We start from the raw sequence: 24,060 nt of genomic DNA, 5'->3' as shown, positions 1-24,060 counted from the left end.
GAAGACATTGCTCTGAGAGTCCAGAGATCTGGGTTTGAACCCTAGCTCTGAGTGACCTTGTGAAAATAACTTTTCCTTCTCTGTCCCTGATTTTCATCATCTGGAAAACGAAAGACTGGATTTGATGGCCGCAGCTCTACATAATCTGTGATCTGTGATTCTATGACTTGGTGATCTCCTGATTCTTGTGGGCTATGATTCTACCTTTACCAGGAATTTGGACATACAAGAGGTCAAAGACAAAAGCTCTCACTTAAGGATGAGAAAAATCCAAAGTATCTTCAAGGCTCTAACTGTGTCAAAGTCTTGTCAATTCAATGGTCATCAAGTCACACATTTAAAACTTAGAACCAGTTCAATCTTGTCAGCTGGTAATAATATAGACTATTTAGGAGTGTATGTGTATGAGTAGATGCATATATACATAAATGCGTACATATGTATGTATGGGTTATATATTATAGACTAAATTATAGGCCACAGACTAAGAGTTTCAATCATGCATTGTTTTTTGGTTAATATCACAAATCCATTTGCCCTCCTACCAACTAAACCTTCCTTTTTCTTCATAAAGACTTATTAACATGATTATTTATTCATCTGAACAAAGGGATTAAGGGCTATATGCTATGACTCGAGGGTCTGCAAACGGCCGGCAGCAGATGTGCTAATGCTGACAAAGACACAAACAGCCAAACAACTGTATTCTTCACATTACCAACTGCTGGTCTTGTGTCCTATAAAACACACTCTCGCACAGAGAAGCAAGCTGTGAGAACTAGATTTCAGGATGAGTTAGGTGGGCTAGTTAGGCTGCAGGGCTAATGGTCCCTGCTTTGGGCCAATCTATTCCTCAGCAAAAGCCTTGAAGGACTGACAACTACCATAGAAATGGCTACTTGTGCCTTCATCCAAAAAGAAGATGGGTCCCTAGATCATCTAAGAGGCTTTTCACTGTCATTTTCTTCACTTGGTCCTGGGGAAGGACAAGAGTTGACATGACTCAACATTTCAGTGAGTGGAGGGTAACAATTCCCCACCTCCCTCCCACTTCCATGTCTATTTTGAAAACATCTTGGCATCCCCCATCACAATGCTAATCAAACTCAACCAGCAATGAAGACATCATTTGGTGTGTCAGAGAAAGCCATTTTTCAAGTAAATAAGCATTTAAGTACCTACTATGCGCACAAGGCACTGTGTTATGTACTATGACCACATCTTAGAAGCAGCTGAAGCAGAGGCACCCTGCGAAGACAAGCCTCAGATGAGTTACTGCCATTTTTATCTGTAAAGATGAAAATGAATGCCACTGTTTTCTTAGAAAGTAGAAAGCAAAGCATTTTATTGAAAAAAAAAAGAGGAGGAGGGGGTAGGGGTGGGGCAACTATCCACTAAATATCCTGACAGTCTCTTTGAAAATGAAACATTTCATATAGGCGGCAGAAGATGATGGTTGTGGCAAGATTAGAAGTCATTTCAAATCTCATAGGTAACCAAAAGCCAGCCTTTTCATGGGTATGGAAGGTCTCTCGTTTTATAGAAAATGCTAAACAAACAATTCTATGGACAGAAATGTGAAACCACTTTATTACTGTTCTATTCACTTTGGCTAAAGACTTTAGAAAGCCACACAAAGTCTAAAAATAGAAACCTTTTGGGGGGCAGAGGGAGGGAGGGATATTAAAGAATTGTTTCTCATAGGACCAAAGAGAATTGGCATGAAATTGATGCCCCTTCTCATTGGTCGGGGGCACTGCCCTAATGCAGGCCAGTGCCCAAACAGTCTATTGTTATATCTGTAAATGAGTAAGGCAGAAAACCTGCCCATGATTTCTTTAGAAAAGAAAAATGAAGGTCATCATATCACAAATGAGTTGAGTTTTTATTCTTTCTTTTTTGGCAGTAGTGTTTTTTTTGGGGGGAGGGGGGTTGTCCTACATATCAGATGTGGGCTTCGTAACCACTTATGCCAATATTTTTCATTATGTCATAAAATAGTAACAACTCATGTTTCTGTACTATTTTAAAACTACAAAATGTTTCCTCCACAGCAATCCTGTAAGCCAGGTAATGCCAATGCTACTGGCCCATTTAAGAGATGAGTAACAGACTCAGAGATGAAGTGACCTGGCCAAGGTCACAGAACAAGTAGGCTGTACAGCTAGGATTTGAACTTGGTCTTCTGGGTGTAAGATCTGGGTGCTTTCCACTACCCCAAACAGAGAAAGCATAGTGCTTATAGGAGCAATGATTTGGAAACCTTTCAATTACATTCTGTTAACAAATATTTCATGGGCAATGGAAGAAACACAGTAAGTTCTTCAGGGATCACTACAGTGTTTGGGCAGGACTAAATTAACCATTAGCTGAATTCAGTTCCTTAAGACTGGGACAAAGTAAAGCATATAAAGAAGAGGGCTATGAAGATGGAGAAGTATTTGAAAATCACACCCAATGGCGAACAGTTGAAAAAACTGGGTCACTCAGTCAAAGAGAGAGGGAGGAGAGGAAGAAAATGAAGAAGGAGGAAAAGGAGAAGAAGGAAGAAGAGGAAGAGAGAGAGAGAGAAAAGAAGAGGAGGCAGAGTGAGAGAAAGAGGGAGGGAGAGAAGAGGAGAAGGAAGAGGAGGAGGAGAAGGAGGAGGAGGAGGAGAAGGAGAAGAAGAAGGAGGAGGAGAAGAAGGAGATGACGAAGAAGACGACGACGATGACAAAGAAGGAGAAGGAGAAGGAGAAGGAGAAGAAGAAGAAGAAGAAGAAGAAGAAGAAGAAGAAGAAGAAGAAGAAGAAGAAGAAGAAGAGAGAAGACAAGAGGTACTTAGGTACATTTGTCTCTGTCCTCAACTTATTGATGTGGAAGAAAGATTGAACTTTTCTGTGGAGCTCCAGAAAGCAGACCTGCCTCAACAGTAGAAGTTCCAAGAAGTTCTAGAAGGAAGATAAAGAAAGTTGCTAGTCATTATAGCTTTCCAGCAACAGAACTGGTTGTTGTGGGAAGTCATGTTCCACAAAATAACGTCACTGAAATAGGTCAGGAATGTTGTAGAGGAGGAGGTCAGACTTGTAAAGTCCTTCCTAGTTCTAGAGAATCTATGAGTCAGTGGAGGCGGAGATCACCATGGGTCAGGCTAGGCTGAGCTGCACAGAAAAGATAAGGCTTGAACTGAATCGAGCAGAAATTAAGTCTAGGAAATCCAAGAGTGGAGATAGAAAACAGTCCTCATGTTGAGACACTGAAGTAGAGATCAACACTGGGCACCAAGGTCATTCATTCCCTAACAAAATATTTGCATGGGTATGTTGAGAATATACCGTGGCCATACAGCACCACATGGGGACTCCTGACGGGAAAGAAACAACCCTCCTCCCCCAAAGTTTCCTGAAATGGCTAGGAAGAACTGAAGTCAGAGAAGACTCAGTTACTCTTATAGCCTGGGTTACCAATTTTGGCAAGAATTCCAACTTGAAAGACTTCCTTCATGTCTGAATTTTTCAAAGGTCAGAGATATTTTAGTATGGGTATTCTCTCTGCTGATATAGGGCCTTCCTGATTACTCCACACCTCAGTGGGCAGTTTCATGAGCTGACTGTGGCCAAGAATGAATGAATGAATAAACACAAGTCACCTGGGAGTCAACTCTGAAGAGATGAAACTTAGTGAAGCCATTCGGGACAGGCCAAAACTCAGCCAAACCAGCTGAGAATGGCCTTCCTCCCACTGCTGTGGCCTTGGTGAACCCAGGCAAGCTTTAACCTTGATGTGACATATATGTACCACATGTGCATGCACACAACACACCTGTAACATGTACGTGCACACACCCACTTCTATGTGTGTTCATGTATTCACATGTAATATAAATACATACAGATAGTAGCTAGTTCTGTGATGTAAAAATTCCTAGATGAAGAAACTCCCTCTATCAAGGCAAAGTGCCATACCACAGAAGGGGTAAAGGACCTGCCCAGGGTCACACCCCTAGTATGTATTAGAGGCAGCATTTGAACCCAGGTCTGTTTGGTTTGAAGTGTGGCTTTACCCACTCTACAATACTGCCTCTCAGACTAACAGGATTTGGAATCAGAAAATACCTTAAGAGATCTATTAGTTCACTCTCCTTATGCTACAGCTGAAAAAACTGAGGCCAAGAGATTAAATAATTGGTCCATGGTTCCACATGTGTAAGCATCAGGTCTCTACTCATGACACCATATTGCCTGCCTCTATACACATAATATTGGCACATGGTGAAGTTTGCAAGTGACCCTTCACCAAGGATGTTCAAAGGAGTTGTAGGTCTGGAATGTGTCAATTTATATCTATCATCTCCCTTGAATAAAGTCTGGGCAAGGGTCATAAAACTATGAAAAATGTTCTGCCCCTTTGGACTGCTAAAAGCTAATCATTAGCCATCCATCTGTAATGTTTACCTGTAGAGTACATTACTTTCACATGTTTCTTCATGGGGACTAACCCTTAGGATTCCCCTCTGCCCAACGAAAGTCCATCCACTGCTCACTGGCCAATGATCTCTGGGCCCAGGGCACTGGGTGACTAAGGAAGGCCAACAGCCTCTCACCTTATATTTCTACTACTGCTGCACTTCGGCACTGGCATAAACTGACTCCCAAGCCCCTCACTCTGGCCGCTTTCCATGGGCCGCATGTACCCCTAGCTTGTGCAAACCATTTACTCCTCCGTGGGCCAAATCTAGGAAACGAGAGAATGGAAACAGAGTGGGTGTCCCAGAAATGCTTTATTAAGCTCTGATGTTTTATAATGTCTCTCCCTCCCTCCTCCCTCAAAAAAAAAAAACCATCATGGCTCAAAATAATGTATTTTTTTTCCTCCGCATCTTCAAGTACGCTTGTTTGCATTTAAATATGCTTATGTAAACAAGGTGTTTGACTGTGGGGAGATTTTCTAGTCACCAAGAATTCAAGAGCTGGAGTGAAGCTATTCAAAGAACTAAGTATTCAATTCCTTAGGCCAGATGCTAGTATAAATATGAAACTGTGTTCACACTGCAGATGAAACTATTTTTAGATGGTACATTTGAGCAGAATGTGACTTCGATGGTTCTTGAAGCTCTATTCTGCTAAATGTCCTAAGGAACACTGGTACGGTGCTTCAAAGGCCTCTGAAATCCTCCTTCTCAAGAGCTCCAGGCCCCTCCAGACCACACCATCGACCTAAATCAGGCCAGGAGCTGACTCTGCCCCCTCTCCCCACCAAAGCTGGGATTTTTATTTGACATCAGCCATTCAAAATATATTGGCTGTAATCTAAAGAGGATTTTAAGTATAAATAATGTATAAAAAGCATCTTAGACTGAGGGCAGTCATTGGGAGTGTTCACAGCCTGGCATTAATCACGGAAAGGTTTTGGGGCCGATCCCTTCATGGATTGATTCTTTTCCAGCATGTAGAAAAGTAGGCAAAGTTGGAGTCTAACAACAACAGAAACAGCATTTACACAGCACCTCTGAAGGTTTGCCAAGGACTTCACAAGTATCTTCTCCTCCTATCTACCCAGTGAGGCAGGTGGTATTACCATTTTATAGATTATCAAACTGAGGCTGAGAAAAGTAGATTGACCTACCCAAGGTCACACAGCTAGAAAGGAATGAGGCAGCACTGGAATTCAAGTCTTCTGACTCCTAGTCCAGTGTTCTATCGGCTAGATGGTGAAGAGAGTTGTCTGAAGGCACTGAGCAGGCACAGAACATGGTGGTCAAGAACATGGTGGAGGCTCCAACAGGCCCTGCTTTGGCTGTACATCCTTGAGTTTATAAGGATCTAGAGTTGGAGGGTATCTCAAAGGCTTTCTCATCCAATCTCCTCATTTTACAGAGGAGGAAATGAGACCCAGAAGATTTCTCAATGTTATCCCAAAGTCACAAAGGGATTATCAGTCACAGGATTTGAACTCAGGTCTTCTGACTCCAAAGTCAGTGCTTTCCCCACTGTGCCTTGAGCCTCTCCTTAAAACCACCTGCTAGGATGATAACATTATACTTTCCAACACTGGCCTTGGGAGTAGCTATCTAACAGGTCAGAGCATCATACCTGTGGGAGCACGTGCGGGAGGTCTTCATAAGGGTCTGAGGGACACACACCCTAATTTGAATAATCTCATTGTCACTTGGTTGAAAAGGGTCTTCCTTACTATGAATCAAGGTCCAGCTGCCTATGTACCTTTAAATTTCTTCATCTTGCATCAAAGGGAAGGGGAGGCTATGAAAACTAGAGCTTCATTTTTTCACCCAAATCAGAAACGAGATTTAAAAAACATAAAAAAATAAGAACAGCACAGTGAAAGCCAAAATGGAGAGGAAAGTGGCCTGGTCATTGTCTGCCTCTTCTCCCTTTTAGAAACATCCTTCAGAGGAGGGGAAGAGGACATGAAGGCGCTGAGAGGAGGACAGGAGAGAACACTGTCTTTCTCCTTAATTGTATTTTGGATTTGTTAGGAGATCCATGTATTATCCAGGCCGAGGGGCTATTTTCCCCTAGACAGACAAGCCTAACTCCCACTGGCCCTAATGGGAATGAGAAGCACGTCTCACCAAAAGAATAGGGCCCTAAAACTGTAGCACTGTGAACAAGGCTGTAAATATTTCTCAAGGTTCTGGTAACATTAGAGAGCACTCCAGTTCTGCTCGGGCTTTATTATGATATCACCAAATGCCCTCCATGTATTTATAGCCCTGCAAGACACAATTACCAATCATTTGCACTGTGTCCATAGAAATGCTTTTTTGGCACCTTAAACACAGAACTGATACTATTAACGCCCGGATTAAGGGACTGTCCGTGAATGGGGAAAATTTATTCTAGCAGAGATTCCAGGAGTTCATTCGTCAGATATTTTATGCCACTGTTCTCTTTTAATGATTCATTTACCTTCAGTAATATTTGTATTCTGAAACGCAGCGTCTACTCCACAGTGCGATGCTCGGCTGAATTATCTTTCTCTTTCACGGCATAACGAAGTCGAATAGTCAAAAAAAAGATGGCCTTTAGTACTCTCCTGGAATAATATTGCCTGCCAAGCATATCCAGACCCATTTCTCAAACCACATGTAATGCTCTGACTACCAACGTGCTCATAAAATCATTAACAAGCATTTTAAAGGAGGCATGCTATCCATATTTCAGTGTTTGGACCAGCCCATTCCCAGACACACTTGGGCTCCTATAGCTCAGGCAATGGAACCCAGATGGGAGTGTCCGCCTTCATTTTCCATGTACTCCTCTTATATAAAACTCATTTACCTTCACCCACTTCAAACCTGAGGCCCAGGCAAAGCGTCTGTCCCACATGGGCCCTTCCAGGATTTTAGAAAGAGCAAGCCGAGAGAGTCTCTGCTTCCCAAAAGATTTCACACTAGAAAATCATCTTCAGCCATAAATTTTTTAAAGGAACTAATTTTATATGGTCCTGAGTTTTACAAACTGACGGAAATGAAGTCTACATCATGGTAGTTACCTCCACAGCTGCACCCACGGCCTGTCCTACCCCAGGTGGTGGAAAAGAATATCAGAATGTCACCAGATACAAAAAGCGCCCAAGTTTGATCTGACAATCCCTAAAATTTCACGCGCCATCAAACAAGTAACCAAAAAAATAAAAAATCTGAGTTAACAACAGGAGAGGTAACAAGTAGATTGTAGAATGAAAAGCCCCTCAATATGGCCTTTAAGCCCTTTCATAGGCTTGTGGTCTCAGTAGTCCAAGGGTAATAGGTCCAGAGTTAGGAAGGATCACAGGGCCACAGAATTCAGGCCAAAAAGGAATTCAGAGACTACCTTATTTTAAAGAAAAGAAAAATGCAGTCGAGAGTGGGTCATTACCTTGGCTCAAGGTCACACAGGACTTCAGAAGTCTTCCAGTCTAACCTCCCCCAGCCTGGAAACTGAGACCCAGAGAAGTTAAGTGAGTTGCCCAAAATACAGGTGCCAGAGCAAGCACCCACTGACTCTAGGGCCAGTGATTTTCCACCACACTATCCTGCTACGTCATTCTAGCACTGCTTCTTTGGCCAGGGCTCCATGACCCAGGCCCTGGGTTGCATCTACCTGCCTCAGACGCTGACTAGCTGTATGACCCTGGGCAATCACTTAACCACTCTGTGCCTTGGTTTTTCATCTGTAAAACAGGGATAACAGCATCAAGCTCGTAGGGTTGTTGTACGGATCAAACGAGAAAACACATATAAAGTGCTTTGCCAATCTCATAGAGCTAGATAAGCATAAGCTGTTTTTATTATGATTCCTTATTTAATAGTAACAAGCATTTATCATGTATTATGTATCTCTCCCATGCTGCCTTGCACAGTCCTTTGCCCATTCTGACCTTAATGAATTTTTGTTGAATTAAAAATGTTAAGTCTCAGTAAAACTATATTACAAAATAATCACAGAGTGGGAAGGGACCTCAGGAAGCATTTAACCCAACATTCTGCTTTTATGGAAGAAGCCCTGAGGCCCAGGGATGTCAGGAGACTTGCCCAAGGTCACACCTCTGTAAGCATCAGAGGTAGAACTCAAGCCCAGATCCCCTGATGCTCCTTCCATCATTCCATGCTGCCTCCTGACAAAATGCATTTGCACAAGTCCTTGAGGCAGCCAGCTTTCCTGGGACATTTAAAAGAGGAAACCATCAATAAAAAAATGTACTTTGTCTAATTTTTTAGGAACACACGCCCACTGCCAAATGTAAACCCTGCCACTGATGCTTACCACCTAAACATAAAAGAGAAATGAAGGAGACACAGAGCCGCACTGCCCTCCTTCCCAAGGTCAAAATGAAAATCGAATCCTGCCCCTCTCCCCACCTGAAAGAGCCACCCCACAGGTGAAAGGTCCGTAGGTGGCCCCCTTCCTTAGCGATCTTTATTGTTTCAAACCTTCCTCGCTCAGGTGAATGAGTGAATTAGATCATCAGTCTCCCCCGTCACACAAAAACTGAGCAAGGAAACAAGGTCAAATCTCGATTAACGGGAATGGTCGGGTGGGGAATGATTATTCTTCCTTTGATGATGGTTAACTAGAAACTCCTTTCTGTTTTGACTCCTGCTGAAAACCTACCTTAATAAGTAAAGTATAATGCACACATCTGATACTTTTTTTTTCTGAACTGAGTTCTCAAGGTCATTACTCTAAATACCAGTTTCCACTGTGCGGTCTTCTAAATACAGAGAAGAGACTCAGTGGAACTCGATCTGATCCCAGGTGTTGTTTTTGACCGAAGTCCTTGAGAGCAACATGTTTTCCTATGAGAAAGAGACATCTAACAAAAACCAAAAGACGTCCAAAAAATCCAACAAAATGAGGTTCCTGGTGAAAAGAATTCGGATGGAGATTTTTGCTATATTCTGTTTCATCATTATCAACCACAGAAAAGAGACCTCTCTTATGTGCTGTGTAGCCCTGGGTCATGGGAGAGGGGGCACATCAATCAGTGAACACGTGAGTCAATCCAATAACTTGGCTGAGTGCCCATTATAGTAGTAGCTGTTAAGGTTAGACTAACTCCCATAAGGAAATCAGGAATGTGTCTCAAGAAATGGCCTAGATCAGTGGCGGCTTGTGGTGAATAGTACAGCAAACTTCAGTCACTGGAGTCTCCATCTCTAATTTCACCCCATAATAATAGTTTACACTTACATAGCACTTTAAGGTTGACAAAGCACTTTAAATATATTATCTCACATCATCCTCATAAAACCCCTGTGTAGCTACTATTATGACCCCCATTTTGCAGATGAGGTATCAGAGATTGAGGGAGGTTAAATAATTTACCCAGGGTCACACAGCTAGTAAAAGTCTGAGGCAGGATTTGAACTCAGTCTTTCCAACTCCAACGTCCATGCTTTATCTCTGTGCCACCTAGCTGCCATATGTAATGATGCTACATGGAAAAATCACAATCACCATAAAGAGGCAGTAATAGAAATGGTACAAGTGGTCACCTACCCCTTAATTGGCAAATGGAAAACTGTGGCATATTAATGAGTTAAATGTTACTGCACCATAGGAAATGATGAATATGAAGAATTCAGAGAAGTATAGGAAGACTTATATGAACTGATGCAAAGTCAAGTGAGGCGAACCAGGAAAATAACGTATAAATGACTCAGCAACAATGTAACTGGAAACAATGTCACCAACAAAGATTAAAGCGAACCCAGTATAATTAAATGATGAAGCTTGGTGCTAAAGGAGATAAGAGGAAATGTGTCTCCCTCTTTTCTAGGCAGAGGTGGTGATCTATGGCTATTGGACATCCCACATACTGCCAGTCTCATCTGATATGTTGGCTAGGTTTTTTTTTTGAACTGCTTTCCTTACCTCTTTTTAAATTTCTTTGTTATAAGGGACGGCTCTCTGGGCAGAGAGGGCAGAGGGATATACATGAAAATAAAGGTCATGTAAAACCATAAGACATAAATAAAACCTTTTGTTTTTAAAGAAATGTTCATCTAATTTAAGGAGATTGGCTTGACAGGGCCTGATAAATAAAATGAATAAATAAAACTGGTACTAGGCCAAAAGCCAGGATTTTCAAAGAGTGGCCTGACCCATCCTTGTCTCTAGAATATCTTGTTGCCTTTCTTTGCCCACAGGATAAACCTCACGGTCTTGGTATAAAAATAGTGGCTCTGGGCATATTCAGAGCAGTTACACTTTAAGACTCATAAGCCAAATCTAAACTACTTATTTTTAGGGTTTAATTCACATCCTTTTAATCCTTTATCAATAAAAAATCCTACCGTTGAGCAGTATCTCGGCCACCATGTCTCTGATCTTAACAATACCGGCAGAATCCCCTCTAAAACTTTTGCCCAAAGTGGGGGATGTCCAGCCTCAGTTTTGTCATCTGCAAAATGCGAATACTAAAAGCCCCAAAACCCCAGGATTGTGGTGGGGGTCAAATGAGTTAACATATGCCAAGTATTCCACAAACCTTAAATGCTACATAAATGCTACCTTTTGTTGTGGCTGTCCCTGGCATCTTCCTGTTATCTACTCTGCTCTGGATGCAGAGCTTCTCAACGCAACCCATGAGTATATTAGCTTTCTGTCATATCACCCTTCGAATGCATGGGAGCATGCAGACAAGACCAAGAAAGTGCTCAAGTCACTGTCATATAAGACATTATAAACTTAGCGACAGAGCACGGACCTGGGATTTCACTGCTATGACAAACTCCCTGTGAGGAAATGCTCTCTGCCAGTGAAGATCCATACCTCCTCTGCAGATTGGAGGGAGGTGCCCAGTGCTGAAGAGCCCACCGGTAGCCCACAACACTCCCAAGTGTGGCCCAAAGCAGATTAAAATGTGGCTCCTACCTGATTTTAATGTGCTGATGTATTAATAAAAAAATCTATAAACACGTGTGGTTTTCTAAGTCAATGTGTGAACTGCGGGGATCTTTAGTGGCCTAGACTTCTATTGGAGCTTGATGCCACTGGTCCAGAGCATTCATAGGTTAATCAGGTGACTTGCCTAGGGGTACAGACTCAGTATGTGTCATGGGCTGGAATTGAATCATTCAATTTAACACAGTGCCATAAAGTCTTGTTGTTCAGTTGTGTCCAAATCTCCATGACCCCATTTAGAGTTTTCTTGGCAGAGATGCTGGAGTGGTTTGCTATTTCCTTCTCCGGCTCATTTTACAGATGAAGAAACTGAGGCAAAGAGGAATAAGTGATCCGCCCAAGGTCACACAGCTAGTGAGTGTCTGAGGCTGGATTTGAACTCAGGTCTTCCTGACTCCAGGCTGAGTGCTCCATCACTGCGCCACCCAGCCGCCCAGACTTTCTAACTCCAAATAAAGTCCTTTCCATGTAACACTCACGTGAGTAGGCCAAGAAAGAATTCAACAAACTTGGAAAGGTAGTATAGGTCAGCTGAAGGAGCTCTGGGATTTAAGTCAGGGTACCTGCGCTTAGATCTGGCCTTTGTTATTTCCTCCCTGTGTGGCCTTGGGCAAGTCACTCATGGAAGCCCTGGAAAAGGAGAGGATTTGATTGAATGATCTGATGGCTCCCTCCCAGGACTAAGCTGATGATCCTAACATAACAGGAAGATATTCTGGAATGGAGCTGCCTTCCCATGGACGGCCCAAGATGTTTTCAGAGAAGGAGAAGATCTCTTAGGACACTGTCAATCAAGCTTATATGGTGGATCATTGGCAGGAGCTTCCAACTTGATGGGAGTTTTGGTGTTAAAATTACAAGTAAGTCATATCTGTTATTCTTGGGCTCCTCTGGTGGGATTTCACCCCTTAAACACTCTCTGACACGATCTGGCCAGGGAGGTATAGTGGCCAATGCAAGAGGCAACATTTTAGCATGGTCTGTATGCTTTCCTATCTGGAAAAATTTACAAGCTCGAATGAGGATAATTTTTAGGTGGATGATCACCACGGCCATGAATCCAATTCAATTCAGCAAATACTTATTAAGCTAACAGGCAACATTTGCATACACTTCAGCCACCCTGGAAGGCAGGAGATGACAGAAATGAAGTGACTTGGCTGACCAAGAAGAAGAAAGATATTTTACAAGTGACAGCACTCAAAGATGATAATATATTAAAAATAAAGCACAGCAGACTGAAAATAATACTGGAATGGGTGTCAAAGAATATGGGCTATGTATTAGCTGTGTAAACATGGTTAGATTATGATTCCTTGGGACCTGTTTCCCCATCTATAAAATGAGAAGGATGGACCATGATCTCTCCTGTTCCTTCAGCTCTAACTACATATATGTATATATAATATGTATGTATATGTATATATAATATGTATGTATATACACACATACATGTGTGTATGTGTATATACACATCTCCATATATGTGTATGTACGTGTGTATGTATGTATGTAGTTTGCTTAAGAATGTGGTTGTCCAAGTGTTAACATTAAAAAGAAGCAGACAGAGCCAGCGATGGCCAAGTAGTTGAGACAGCAGGGTGAGTGAAGGTGACAGGCAGATCCAGACAGGGCCTCAGGGGCCATCTAGTCCAGTCTCCTCATTTTAGAGTTGAGAAGACTGAGGGCAAGGGTAGGAAAGTGAATTCCCAATATTTGGAGAAGATAACCTCAGAGGTCCCTTTCCTGGCCTAGGATTCTCTTCACCACCCTCAATGTCCACGTAATTTCTCTCATCTTAAATCGATGTATCGTTGTTTAAGAAAAGGCGACATATAAACAATCACCACACCAGAGATCTCTCCTAAGGTACAATGAATCAACCAATCAAAAACATTTATTAAGCTCCTACTATGTGCCAGGCACTCTAGCACTGGAGGGAGACCTGAGGAAGGCAAAATCAGCTGATGCCCTCAAGGAGCTCCCATTCTGAGAACCTGAACAGTAAGCTTAGGTAAGTGAAATAAGACAGATGAAAGGTGGTCTCAGAAGAGAAGGCACTACTAGCACTGGGCAATGGGGCAAGGCTCCTGCAGAGAGTGGCTTGTGAGCAGGAGGAAGGAGGAAGAGTCAGAAGCCCCTGAAGGAAGCAGGGCATCCTATGGCTCAACCACCCCAAAACACATGCATGGACCATCACCACCTGTAAGCAGACCAAGTCCCCAGCCTGAGAACCTTGTCACTTGTCACTAGTGAGCAAGGGCCGCACATCTGATATCCTAAAGCACATTCGGAGCTCCTGGGGCCAAATCTCCTGGTGGAGCAGATCAAATGTCCGCCATGATTTCTGAGTGACCAGAAAAAGGGAGGGGGAAGAGATTCCGGGGACAGATGGTTTGCAGGGCGCTACAGGCTTAGGAAGGTTCATTCTCACCCAGGAAAATCAAATAAACACCAGCTGAAAAAAGAGTCAGAGAAATCTCAAATACGATAAGGTTAGTAATGTTCTTTGAAGCTTAGTCATTTTTAAATGCTCTGACTGTTGCCCTGACTTTCTTAAGGGAAGTTTCAGAGCATGTAGTCTTTCTCTATATATGACTAATCAGATTTTATCCAATGCTTTTAATGACGCTAATGTGAAATAGCTGACTTGATTCATCTGAAGTAATGCTTACATGCACGGTCCTCATTCCAAGTCTTTGGTGCTATCAGAGATGGGAGAGGGAAAGGGTTGGGTGTGCTGGCACCCCCTGGGGCAAGCATCATCACCAGCCCTTCCTCTTGGGCAAAGGTAACGCCAGCCCACTCTCTCTCTAGGTAGCATTACTGTAAAACCAACCAGGTCCAAAATAGCTATGCCCCAATTTAAAAACAGGCCTGCACACAGATGCCAACTGAATTTCTAAAAACCCAAATTTGGCACACACGACCATCATAAGAGAGACAAGTTCCCATGGAAGATTTATCTGGTCCCTAAGGTATCTATCAGGTCCTAAAGGGCTTAGATTAAATCAGCTGGTGGGCTGAGGATCCCTGAAGGGCCATGGTGCTACTGTAAGGGACCTTGAATCCATGGGAATCAGCCAAATATTGTCTTCCTTATCTTAATTTAGCTTCAAAGCAACAGGCATGCTTGGATGACTAGCTTTCAAATGTATGTCAATGCTGTTGGGATTGGTACAAATTAATTTTAAAGCATTACTGAAATCACAGTAGCTTTTATTTTTAGGTGGCTAAATATTTTTAAGTCAATGGATACTAATAATACAGCCACTAACATGTGAGAATCTGCAAGGTTTTTGGACATTTAAAAAGGGATAGCATAGGAAGGAATGTTGGGAGCCACTTGTGATCTGGTCATTTCAGTCAAGTCTGACTCTTCATGACCCTATTTGGGGTTTTCTTAGTGGAACAGTTTGCCATTTGCTTCTCCGGTTCATTTTTACAGATTAGGAAAAATGAGGCAAATGGGTTTAGTGACTTATGGAGGGTCACACAGCAAGTAAGAGTCTGAGTCAGATTGGAACTCAGGTCTTCCTGATGCCAGGCCTGATGCTCTATCTGCTGTACTATCTTAGCTGCCCTTGGGAGCCTCAGGAATCAACAAACTCTGTACAATGCTGTGATTTTCTATAGAGCTCAGGGAAGGAGAGACCACTGTGGGCTCATGCGGTCTAGGAAGCCTTTGTGGAAGAAGTGGCATTTGGCCAGACCAGTACAAACTCGAAGATAAAAAAAGGCAGAGGGGAAGAGAACGGCATTCTGAAAGTAAGCAAAGGCCTGGAGGGGAGAAAAGTTCAGGATGAGTGGAATAGAAGCTCAGGAATAGGGGAGTGAGACATAGAGTTGGGGAAGCATGCTGGGATTAGATTGTGCCAAGATTTAGAAAATCCCACCCCAAGCAGTGGCATGGAGAGGCAGAAACACTGGACTAGGTGTCACGAGAGCTGACTGTGAGGCCTCATTCTGTCTCTAATTGGTTGTGTGAACTTGGTAGAGTCACTTACAACTCCAGCCTCTATTTCCTTACCTGTCACATAGGGGTGGGGGAGATCATCTTTAAGGTATCTTCCACCCCTAACTCTAACTCTAAAGCTTGATCTCCCTTACAATGCCAATTCACTAAAAGCTTGGGAGCAATCAACCAATCAGTCAGTACACATTAATGTCATTTACAATGTCAAGCAAGGGAGATATGAAGACAATGTTATCTTTGGAAAATTAAATGGAAGCCGCTGGAGAAGCAATTAATCAAATGAGCGATAAATATTTATTAAACACCTACTATGTGCCAGGCAGTACCCTAAGGGCTAGGGATGCACAAAGAGAGAAAAGACAATACCTCCCTCAAGGAGCTTACAGTGGGGGAGGGAGGCCCTCTATACAAATATAGACAAAGCACGCTATAGACAGAATAAAGAGGAGATAATTAACAGAGGGAAAGGCACTAGAAGAAAGAGGGATGGGGGAAGGCTTCCTTAGAAAGCTGGACTTTAGACAGGACCTAAAGAAAGCCAGAGCAAAGAAGGGAGAACAACAAAAGCAAAAAAAGAAGTGGGGCTCTGGTCTATTGTTTTTTAAGGACAGATGTGGCTGGCTATAGGTAGTGTAGCAGAGTGGAGAGAGAGAGAGCTAGGTTTTGAGTCAGAAAGACCTGGGTTCAAGTCCTGCCTTGGAGATTTTGCACACACACACACACACACACACACACACACACACACACACACACACACACACTACATGATCCCAGGCGAGTCACTTAACCTCTTCGTGCCCCAAACACTCCCCCACGTCCATAGGCTGGGAAGAAGACCCCCACTCTGCATGGATAGAAGGAATTCTTTGTATTGATGAAATCAAAGGCTCAGGCTTTTTTTTATTTTTAAAGGCTTTGGACTAGAGCATCCTATCTCCTTTTCAGCACTGAGTGGACCCACAGAGAACAAGGTCACGGAGGAGGGGAACACAGAACCAGCAGCAACAACATTTACCTAGCACCTGCTGAGCATGGGGCATTTTATGGAACCTTTCTGAGTCTCAGCTGCTTTTTCAGGGGTAGCCTGTCCTAAGCAAACATATTTATAGAAAGGAAAGGGGAAAAGAACACCAATCACCACCACCTCCCCCTTCCCTATCCTTCAGCTGGCTTAAAATATACCAACCCAACTCCCCAATGGACAGATGATCTTTGACATTTTGGAAAATGCCTATTTGGGGTAAACCAGACAAATTAAAGTGCTCTAAAAAAATGAATGAGCTATTTGGAGGAATCAGGGTCAATACTAAAAGATATCAAGAATGATTAATTTAGTCCAATATCAGTGTGTAAAGCCCTCCTGAAAAGCAAAAGAGTCCCATGAATTAGAAATGGATTATACACTGTCTGAATAAACACAGTCACCATCTGAAGATGATGCTACAGACCAGGGGTTCTTAACTTTTTGGGTATCGTGGCTTTCTTTAGCAATCTGGGGAAATCGATGGGCCCTTACACAGAAGAATGTTTTTTAAATGCTAAAATAAAATACATAGAATTTCAAAGGAAACCAATTATGTTGAAATGCAATTATAAATTTTTTTTTAAGTTCATGGATCCCAGGTTAAGAACCCCAGGTACAGAACCATAGGTAGTGACATCAACAAGATAAAGGCCAAAGACAAATATTTTCTGATCACGATAAGTAAGAGAAGAAAAATAAGGAAATTGACATCATGCTTCACTCCACCTCCACCTTTAGGAAGGGAAGTGTTACCCAATCAAGTTTCATTTTTCAAAGTATTTGAAGCACTGAGTCAATTTTCTGGGCAGGAATGATATTACAGTTTTCCATGGAAATCATATAGATTTAGCAACGCCCAAACAAATCTGTACTGGAAACACTATTGACAGAACCCATAAATGATGGCCCAGGGGGAACCAAGAAAATGTTGGCACAAAAGAGAGAAAATTAAGCTCATTTTCACATGGAAAACTGCCACACAAGTATTTCTGACAGATATATAACTTCATAGTGAATATTTCAGTGGGGGTGGGGAGGGGGGGGTGGAGAAACTGCTGGCATCAAAATGTTTAGCAGAGGAGCCCTACCCACATTCTCGAGAACATCCGGATTGTGCAAAGTAGGGTAAGCAATGCTGTTAAAAATAATCAGGAACCAAAGTAATGATGCATTGATGTCAAGTTCAAGTTTCCTCATCACAACAGATCTCTTTTCAGATGTGGAGGTCACCCAACAAGGGCTATGATTAAAGCAGGTTTAATCTTTTTTCGTGTCCTGGACCTTCTGGGCAATTGGTTGAGACCTATGGACCCTTCTCAGAATAATGTCCTTTAAATGCATAAAATAAAATATACAGCATAACAAAGAAAACCAATTACAACAAAATGCAACTATCAAATCTTTCTTTTTTTAAGTTCATGAACCACACTTGAGAACCTCTGGGGGTTTAAGGCTTTTTGAAAAAAGAAAAAGTATTAAAAATGTAAGAGGACATACTAAGTAATAGTGGCCTATGAAAACCATTTCTTCTGAGCAGTGCCCAAGGTCTCTAGCAAATGTGTTTTTGTTCTATCTCCCCCACAGCCAAGGAAAGTGGCCCCACACTGTGGTCTTCCCATTTATTTGGGTCTTGTCCATATCAGACCTACCGCTCATCACAGGGGCTGAAAAGAGACATCTGGCTGGGTCCTAGGCTGTGGTTTGTTCATTTCCTATCCCTGAAGGTGATCAGAAACTACCCCTAGGACAGATCTTTGGGGAATAGCGGGATTCCCAAAAGAAGTCAATGAAGTAAAAGGTCAGGGGTATGGATGTGACATCTTGTGGATGGGCCGAGCACGACTGTAGCTTCAGGGGCAGAGGGGGGATATGAAAAATCAAAGTACATTTATCTTTCTTTTTATTTCTCCTTATTTCCTTCCTTCCCTCCCTCCCTCCCTTCTTTCCTTCCTTCTCAACTAAGCTGGACAAGGCTCAGAAATGGTCCCTAGGACTAAATTCAGCCATGGCCACACCCACTGCCACCATCTTGGTCTTTTTTCTCAATTTCAGCTCAGACTCTTCTATCTTTTATTTCTCTTTCTAAAGACACATTTAGAGATGAAACCATCCATAACTGCCTATCCACAGACAGTTTGTGGCAGCATAATTGACAATGAGTCTGCTGCAAAAAAAATGAAAATGCTGTTTTAATAACCTTAGCCTAAAATACATTCTCTTGTATGCCTCAAAGGGTTTCAATAAAAAGTCAACCTGTAGAGACATATTTTCTTGGCTTAAACAACAATCCAAAGCATATAAATGTAGTCCAACTATAATGACATATTTATAGGCCAATAAAGCTTACACTGAAGCTCTCAGACCTCACTTAAAGGTGCTCTGTAAGAAACAGTAATATAGAAAATAATTTGAATTTATTTTCAAACTACAGCTGAAAGAATATAAAAATGCAAGTTTTCCATGTTTAACCGTTTGTGTTTCTATAGTTTAGTTACTAAAATTTTGGAAAATGAAATAATTCTTCATTTGCCAATTTCCCACTACCCTACCAAATACGGGTATCAAGTCCACTTTATTACAAAAGCTAAGTACTGTAATTCTGACGACAAAAATAAATAACTAGAGGGCTGTGTAGCGAACGATTTAATCAGCCCAATTCTTCTAGAAAAACAGGTTCTTGTATTCATTATGCTTATGAATAATACATTCCTCAGCCATTCTATTTTTACATATTGTTATGTTTCTTTATTTTTTTTTTAAAGAAACTGAATAAAAGAGTCAGGAAGAAAGGAGGAAAAGGCAGCTCACTAAGTCAAGTCTCAGTCTGGTTTTGTGCTGGACTCTGGGAAAAAAGAAGCAAGAGGAGATAGCGAGAGGGACGAGGAAGACCCAGACTCTTTCTCTCTAAAGAACCTGGCTCAATTCTTGGCCCTGTCCTTTCCCCTGCTCAGGTCTGTTGTAATTTTCACCAATCACGGTAGGATTTTAAATGGAAACTGCAGAGATTTAAAGCACTCCAACACATACACAGGTAAGCATTACCCAAAAGGCCTAGCAGGAAAGAAGGGGGAGGTGACAAGAATACCTGTTGTCATTTGAATGAGAACAGTCAATGGAAGCTAGCTGAGTTTCTCTTTGTAGAGTAGAAACTGGTTGGCAGACACAATTTGTAAGAACCCTCTTGTTTTTCCTATTCACAAAGAGGCAGGAAGTGAGACACGCTAGGATTAAGGGAAGCTTGTTCTACCTAAGTGAACAGTCTGGGTTCCTTAATTAGATTTGTATGCTTAAAAAAATCCATTCCTTAAAGGGCAATGTATTTATTTATTTATTAAAAAAAATAAAACAGGATGAAATGACTTAGTAATTAAAGAAAACATTCTAGAGTTTTCCTTTATCCCCAGAAAGGTGAGGTGTCCAATTTTGCTTCCTTCCACCAGAAGGAAAAAGAAAGGGTCTTAAATGTTCATACAATTCATCTCCTCTCTTTGGTCATACCAAGGAAAGACCTGTAGTGAGTATGTGAAGTGCCATTAGCAATGTGGGGTGGGGAGGTGCTTTCAGGGACCAGGAGAAAGGGAGATAAGAAAAGCATTATATGCAAAGAAAAGAGCAGACAGCAAATATTTTGAAGCTGCACCCAGAGAGGGGAAAAAGCTGGGGAAAAAGTGCATTCTAAAGGTGTGGGGACAGAAATGGGTGCCTAGCAGATGACACCAACGATCTCCTCCACAGAAATCCAGACGACGTAGACTTGAAAACCACAGATCAGGGAGATTAAAGGAAGCTCATTATATTAAGGAAAGTTTTTGTTTCTCTTTGCACATTATTACAACACAGTGTGCATTCCAATTACAAAAGTGATATCTTGAATTCCCCACAGCTCATACCAGCTAACTGGAATTTCAAGGCCCCAAATCCTATCCTTAAAGGGCATTCTGCTAAAAAAAATAATTAGTTGGAGTTACAATGACTTGCCACCCACTAGAGGACGGATTCCTAACCAGCTCTCCTGGTCTTTGTGTTATCTTTCTTTGGACTAAACTGTAGGTCAGGTCAAATGTAGATATTCTAGGCTAATCCAGGGTCCAAATTCCTAAAAACACATTTATTAAGCTCCTACCTTATGTTCAACACCACGCCTTAATCAAAAGTACTTAAATCAAAAGGGTTGTTGGTGAGGCATTTAAAATTTTTGGTGCCAGGCAAGGCCCTTTGAAAAATGATCCAAACATCAAAGCAATAAAGCTTTAAAAAAAATGGAAATTAACGAATAAAAACACCAAATTATCTGCTACAGTGGGAGGGTTGAATTTTTTGTCTTTTTCCATTCGTAATGCCTCGATTAAGAATAAACCCTGGTATAAAAACGCATCGGCTTCCTTATGAAGTACTAGCTACATATCCTCCTGTCTCCCAGGGGTTTCCTGCTGGTCTGTTTGTTAGTAACAGTATATTCCATCACACAGGAAAAAGGAAAAAAAAAACAACCAAAAAATAGAAAGATTTTTAGCTTTAAGGGAAACACAGAACAATGGTAGCGAGATTGGGCTGTTGAGTCAAAATCTCAGTACGATTCGCAAGTTCCTCAAAGTGAGAAGGATAATGGGCCATAATGTCCTTGGCAGTTTTAAAGTTAAAAACCAGAATATAGGGGTGCCCAGTCAAGAGACACACTCTGTAACTTTGGAAGGAAAGACACCGGTTTAGTAACTTCCCATAACAATAAGCATACACATTTGTGCATATGCTGACTTTCCATGTGAGCCCTGCACCTGAAAGATGAAGACTCCAATGCCTTCCAGCAGACACAATGGATTGTTCAACCGAAATAGTGATCAAACATTAAAAATAGAGCTGACTGCAAAGAACTGGAAAAACAGCCAGTTCTGAATGAAGAAGCTATCTCTTCAGAAAATGGAGACCATTATCCAGACAGAGGGATCATTAATATGATGCACTTTTAAAAAACTGTAGGTAATGTCTGCTTGAAAGACAGCACAGTCTAGTGACAGGAGCACCAGCCTTGGAGTCAGGAAGACTTGGGGTCAGCTCCCATCTCTTCCACGTACTTGCTATGGGACCCTGGGCAAATCACTCAGCTTTCAAATTCTAAATCAATGGAACCAGGTTTGAATTTTGTCTTGTCTTCTTACTAGCCACATGAGACTGGACAAACTGTATAATCCTTCTGGTCCTTAGGACCAGATTGGACTAGATAAAAGAAGGGTTCTGACTACATCAGGGGCTTTTAACCTGGACTCTATAGATACCAAAGGGCCTATGGATAGATTTGGATATGGATAGATAGATTTCAGGGTATCTGTGATCTTGGATGGAAAAAGAAAAGGTCTATCTTTATTTTCATTAACCTCTAACTGAAATTTACCATTTGACTCAAGTATGAATTAAAAAACAGCAACATTATTCTGAGAAAAGGTCCATAGGTGTCATTAGACTGCTCTGTAGGGCTCTGTAATCAAAAGAAAAGCTAAGAACCCCACACTATAGACGATCTCCAAAATTTCCCTCCCGATTTACAATCTAAGATTCTCTGACTGGATTCCTTAATTTTTGGCAGCCTCCATGGCAAGGAGGACACAATTTCATACAGTAGGCACTCACTAAGGATTTGTTATAAATGTTAGTGATGTGTTCCTATGTCCGTTTGTGCTCATGATCAGCGTCTAGACCTTGGGAAATACACATGTCCCAGTATGGCAGAGGGTTGGAGACCACAAGTCTTTCTGGGCAGTCCCTAAAAAAAAAAGTTACCCCCACACACATGCCAACACATGGACACGCATCCCACCACCACCTCCCAACGATGTATCCCAGATTTAGGAATGGAAGCTCTATTTACCAAGGTCTGCTTTTTCCTTCAGGACGTCTTTGAAGTTGAGGCCACTGTTCAAGGTCGACTGCCTGTATTTGAGCAAAGCTTCCTTCTGACCATTCTTGCTCAATTCTTCAAGTTTTACTGGCCCAGCCCGAAGACCACACTTCCACTTGGAGAAATCTGAATGGGCCCACTTGACCAGGTCTTCAAGCTTCACAATTACCTTTTCGGAAACTGCAATAACTTCATCCTAAAAGAAGTTGTCAAAGAAGAAACCAAAATGTAATTTCCAAGTCCAAAATGAATGGTACAGCACAGTCCTAGTTGGGCAAGCTTTGCAGAGGCAGACCATAATTTGGGGTGTGTGCGTGTGTATGTGCGAGCGCATGTGTGTGTGTGTGTGTGTGTGTGTGTGTGTGTGTGTGTGTGTGTGTGTGTGTGTGTGAGAGTGAGAGAGAGAGAGAGAGAGAGAGAGAGAGAGATTTTTCCTTTTGTATCAAAGAATATTCAATAACTCATTTTTATTTTTATGGCCTTTCAATGACACCATTAGCTGCTGACTTAGGGAAAAATGTATGTGATCAAAAATACCCCAGAATATCAAGGCAGTAACCCTAATGGCAATTCTTAGTGTTGATTCTTCTGTGGATCCAAAGCCTTGGGTGAAAGCTAGCATTTTAGGTGCAATTAACTACAAATGTAAAAGAGGAGGGCCAGATGACTAATGGTTAGCCAGTCCTCATATAAATGGACTAAGTAAATCTGGGATTCTTGGAACTCTGACTCACCAGAAAATTCCTATGTTTATGGTACATTTTCCCTTGGCTTATACACAAATATTGAATTTAACTTTTGTCCTAAAAATTAAATAAAACTGTGATGTAATCCCAAAAGAAATACTCCATAAATGTTATGTTTTTCCCACCGAACAAAACTTACACATTCTCATGTTTCTTAAAATCTTTGTAAGTTGAGAAATGAACTGATTTTTTTTAAAAGGGGGGGGGAGGGGAAGCCCACAGTTCTAAAAAAAACAACCAGTTTAAACTTAGGCTCTCCTATGGAAAATGAGTCTGAATTTTAAGTATATCTAATTGCTTCCAGGAAACAATCAACTCTTCTTGCTCAGAATGTATAAAGTAAGTTAATAAATCTCTCCGCATGTAACAGAACTCCCTTTCCCTCCCCCCCAAAGATGAGTTGGAAAAGGTGTCAGAAGATAAACTCCCTGGTCTTAACTTAAATAGTTGAAACATGTGACATTTCAACTTGAACTGACTCCTTGAACTTCTTTCCATCTCCCATGTCAGAAGAAAGCCTGAGCTGTGAAACCCTTTACAGCCTGTGATATCTCTGCTATCAACATTTTTTCCACACAACAGAAAGATGTCTCGAGGTTGTTAAACAAAAGGCGGAGTTGATTCTGCCTTCCCCACCCTTTAAACACATTTACACACACATACATTACTCTATGGGAAACAAACAAACAAAAGGTTATGGAGATAAGAACACCATAATACGGACTCCTGGCTTTAGAAAAAAACATGTCAAATTTTCTTTTTCCTCATTCAATTCCAAACTGCTTTCTGAGCAGTGTCTATTACACGGCAGCAAGACAATAAATATTTCATCAGAAAAGAAATGTATGTTTCTGTGCTTGAAAAAAAAATAAACTTTTGTAATGGAATCCCTTTCCTTATCGCTATTAAATATGAACTTCTGCTAAGTGGGAGACAATGGAAACGGTGTTTTTATCTTTTGTTTAAGAACATTTTTCAATACTTGGTAAACAATGGGGCATACTATAAAGGGGAATTTCAACGGATGATTT

General features: G+C 41.6%; 1 protein-coding gene across 4 annotated transcripts in view; it reads right to left on the bottom strand.

Annotated features, from left to right (window-relative positions):
• ARID5B (AT-rich interaction domain 5B) overlaps window positions 1-24,060 on the bottom strand; it is a 205,859-nt gene that overhangs the window by 147,710 nt on the left and 34,089 nt on the right. For all 4 annotated transcript variants that reach the window (XM_036735070.1, XM_036735071.1, XM_036735069.1 and 1 more), the window contains one exon: window positions 22,254-22,479. In XM_036735070.1, the coding sequence (XP_036590965.1) occupies window positions 22,254-22,479 (226 nt within the window). The remainder of the gene's footprint in view (window positions 1-22,253; window positions 22,480-24,060) is intronic.

The sequence above is a fragment of the Trichosurus vulpecula genome, chromosome 8, assembly GCF_011100635.1.
Source record: "Trichosurus vulpecula isolate mTriVul1 chromosome 8, mTriVul1.pri, whole genome shotgun sequence".
NCBI classification, from domain to species: domain Eukaryota; kingdom Metazoa; phylum Chordata; class Mammalia; order Diprotodontia; family Phalangeridae; genus Trichosurus; species Trichosurus vulpecula.
This window is presented reverse-complemented; position numbering and strand designations above follow the sequence as displayed.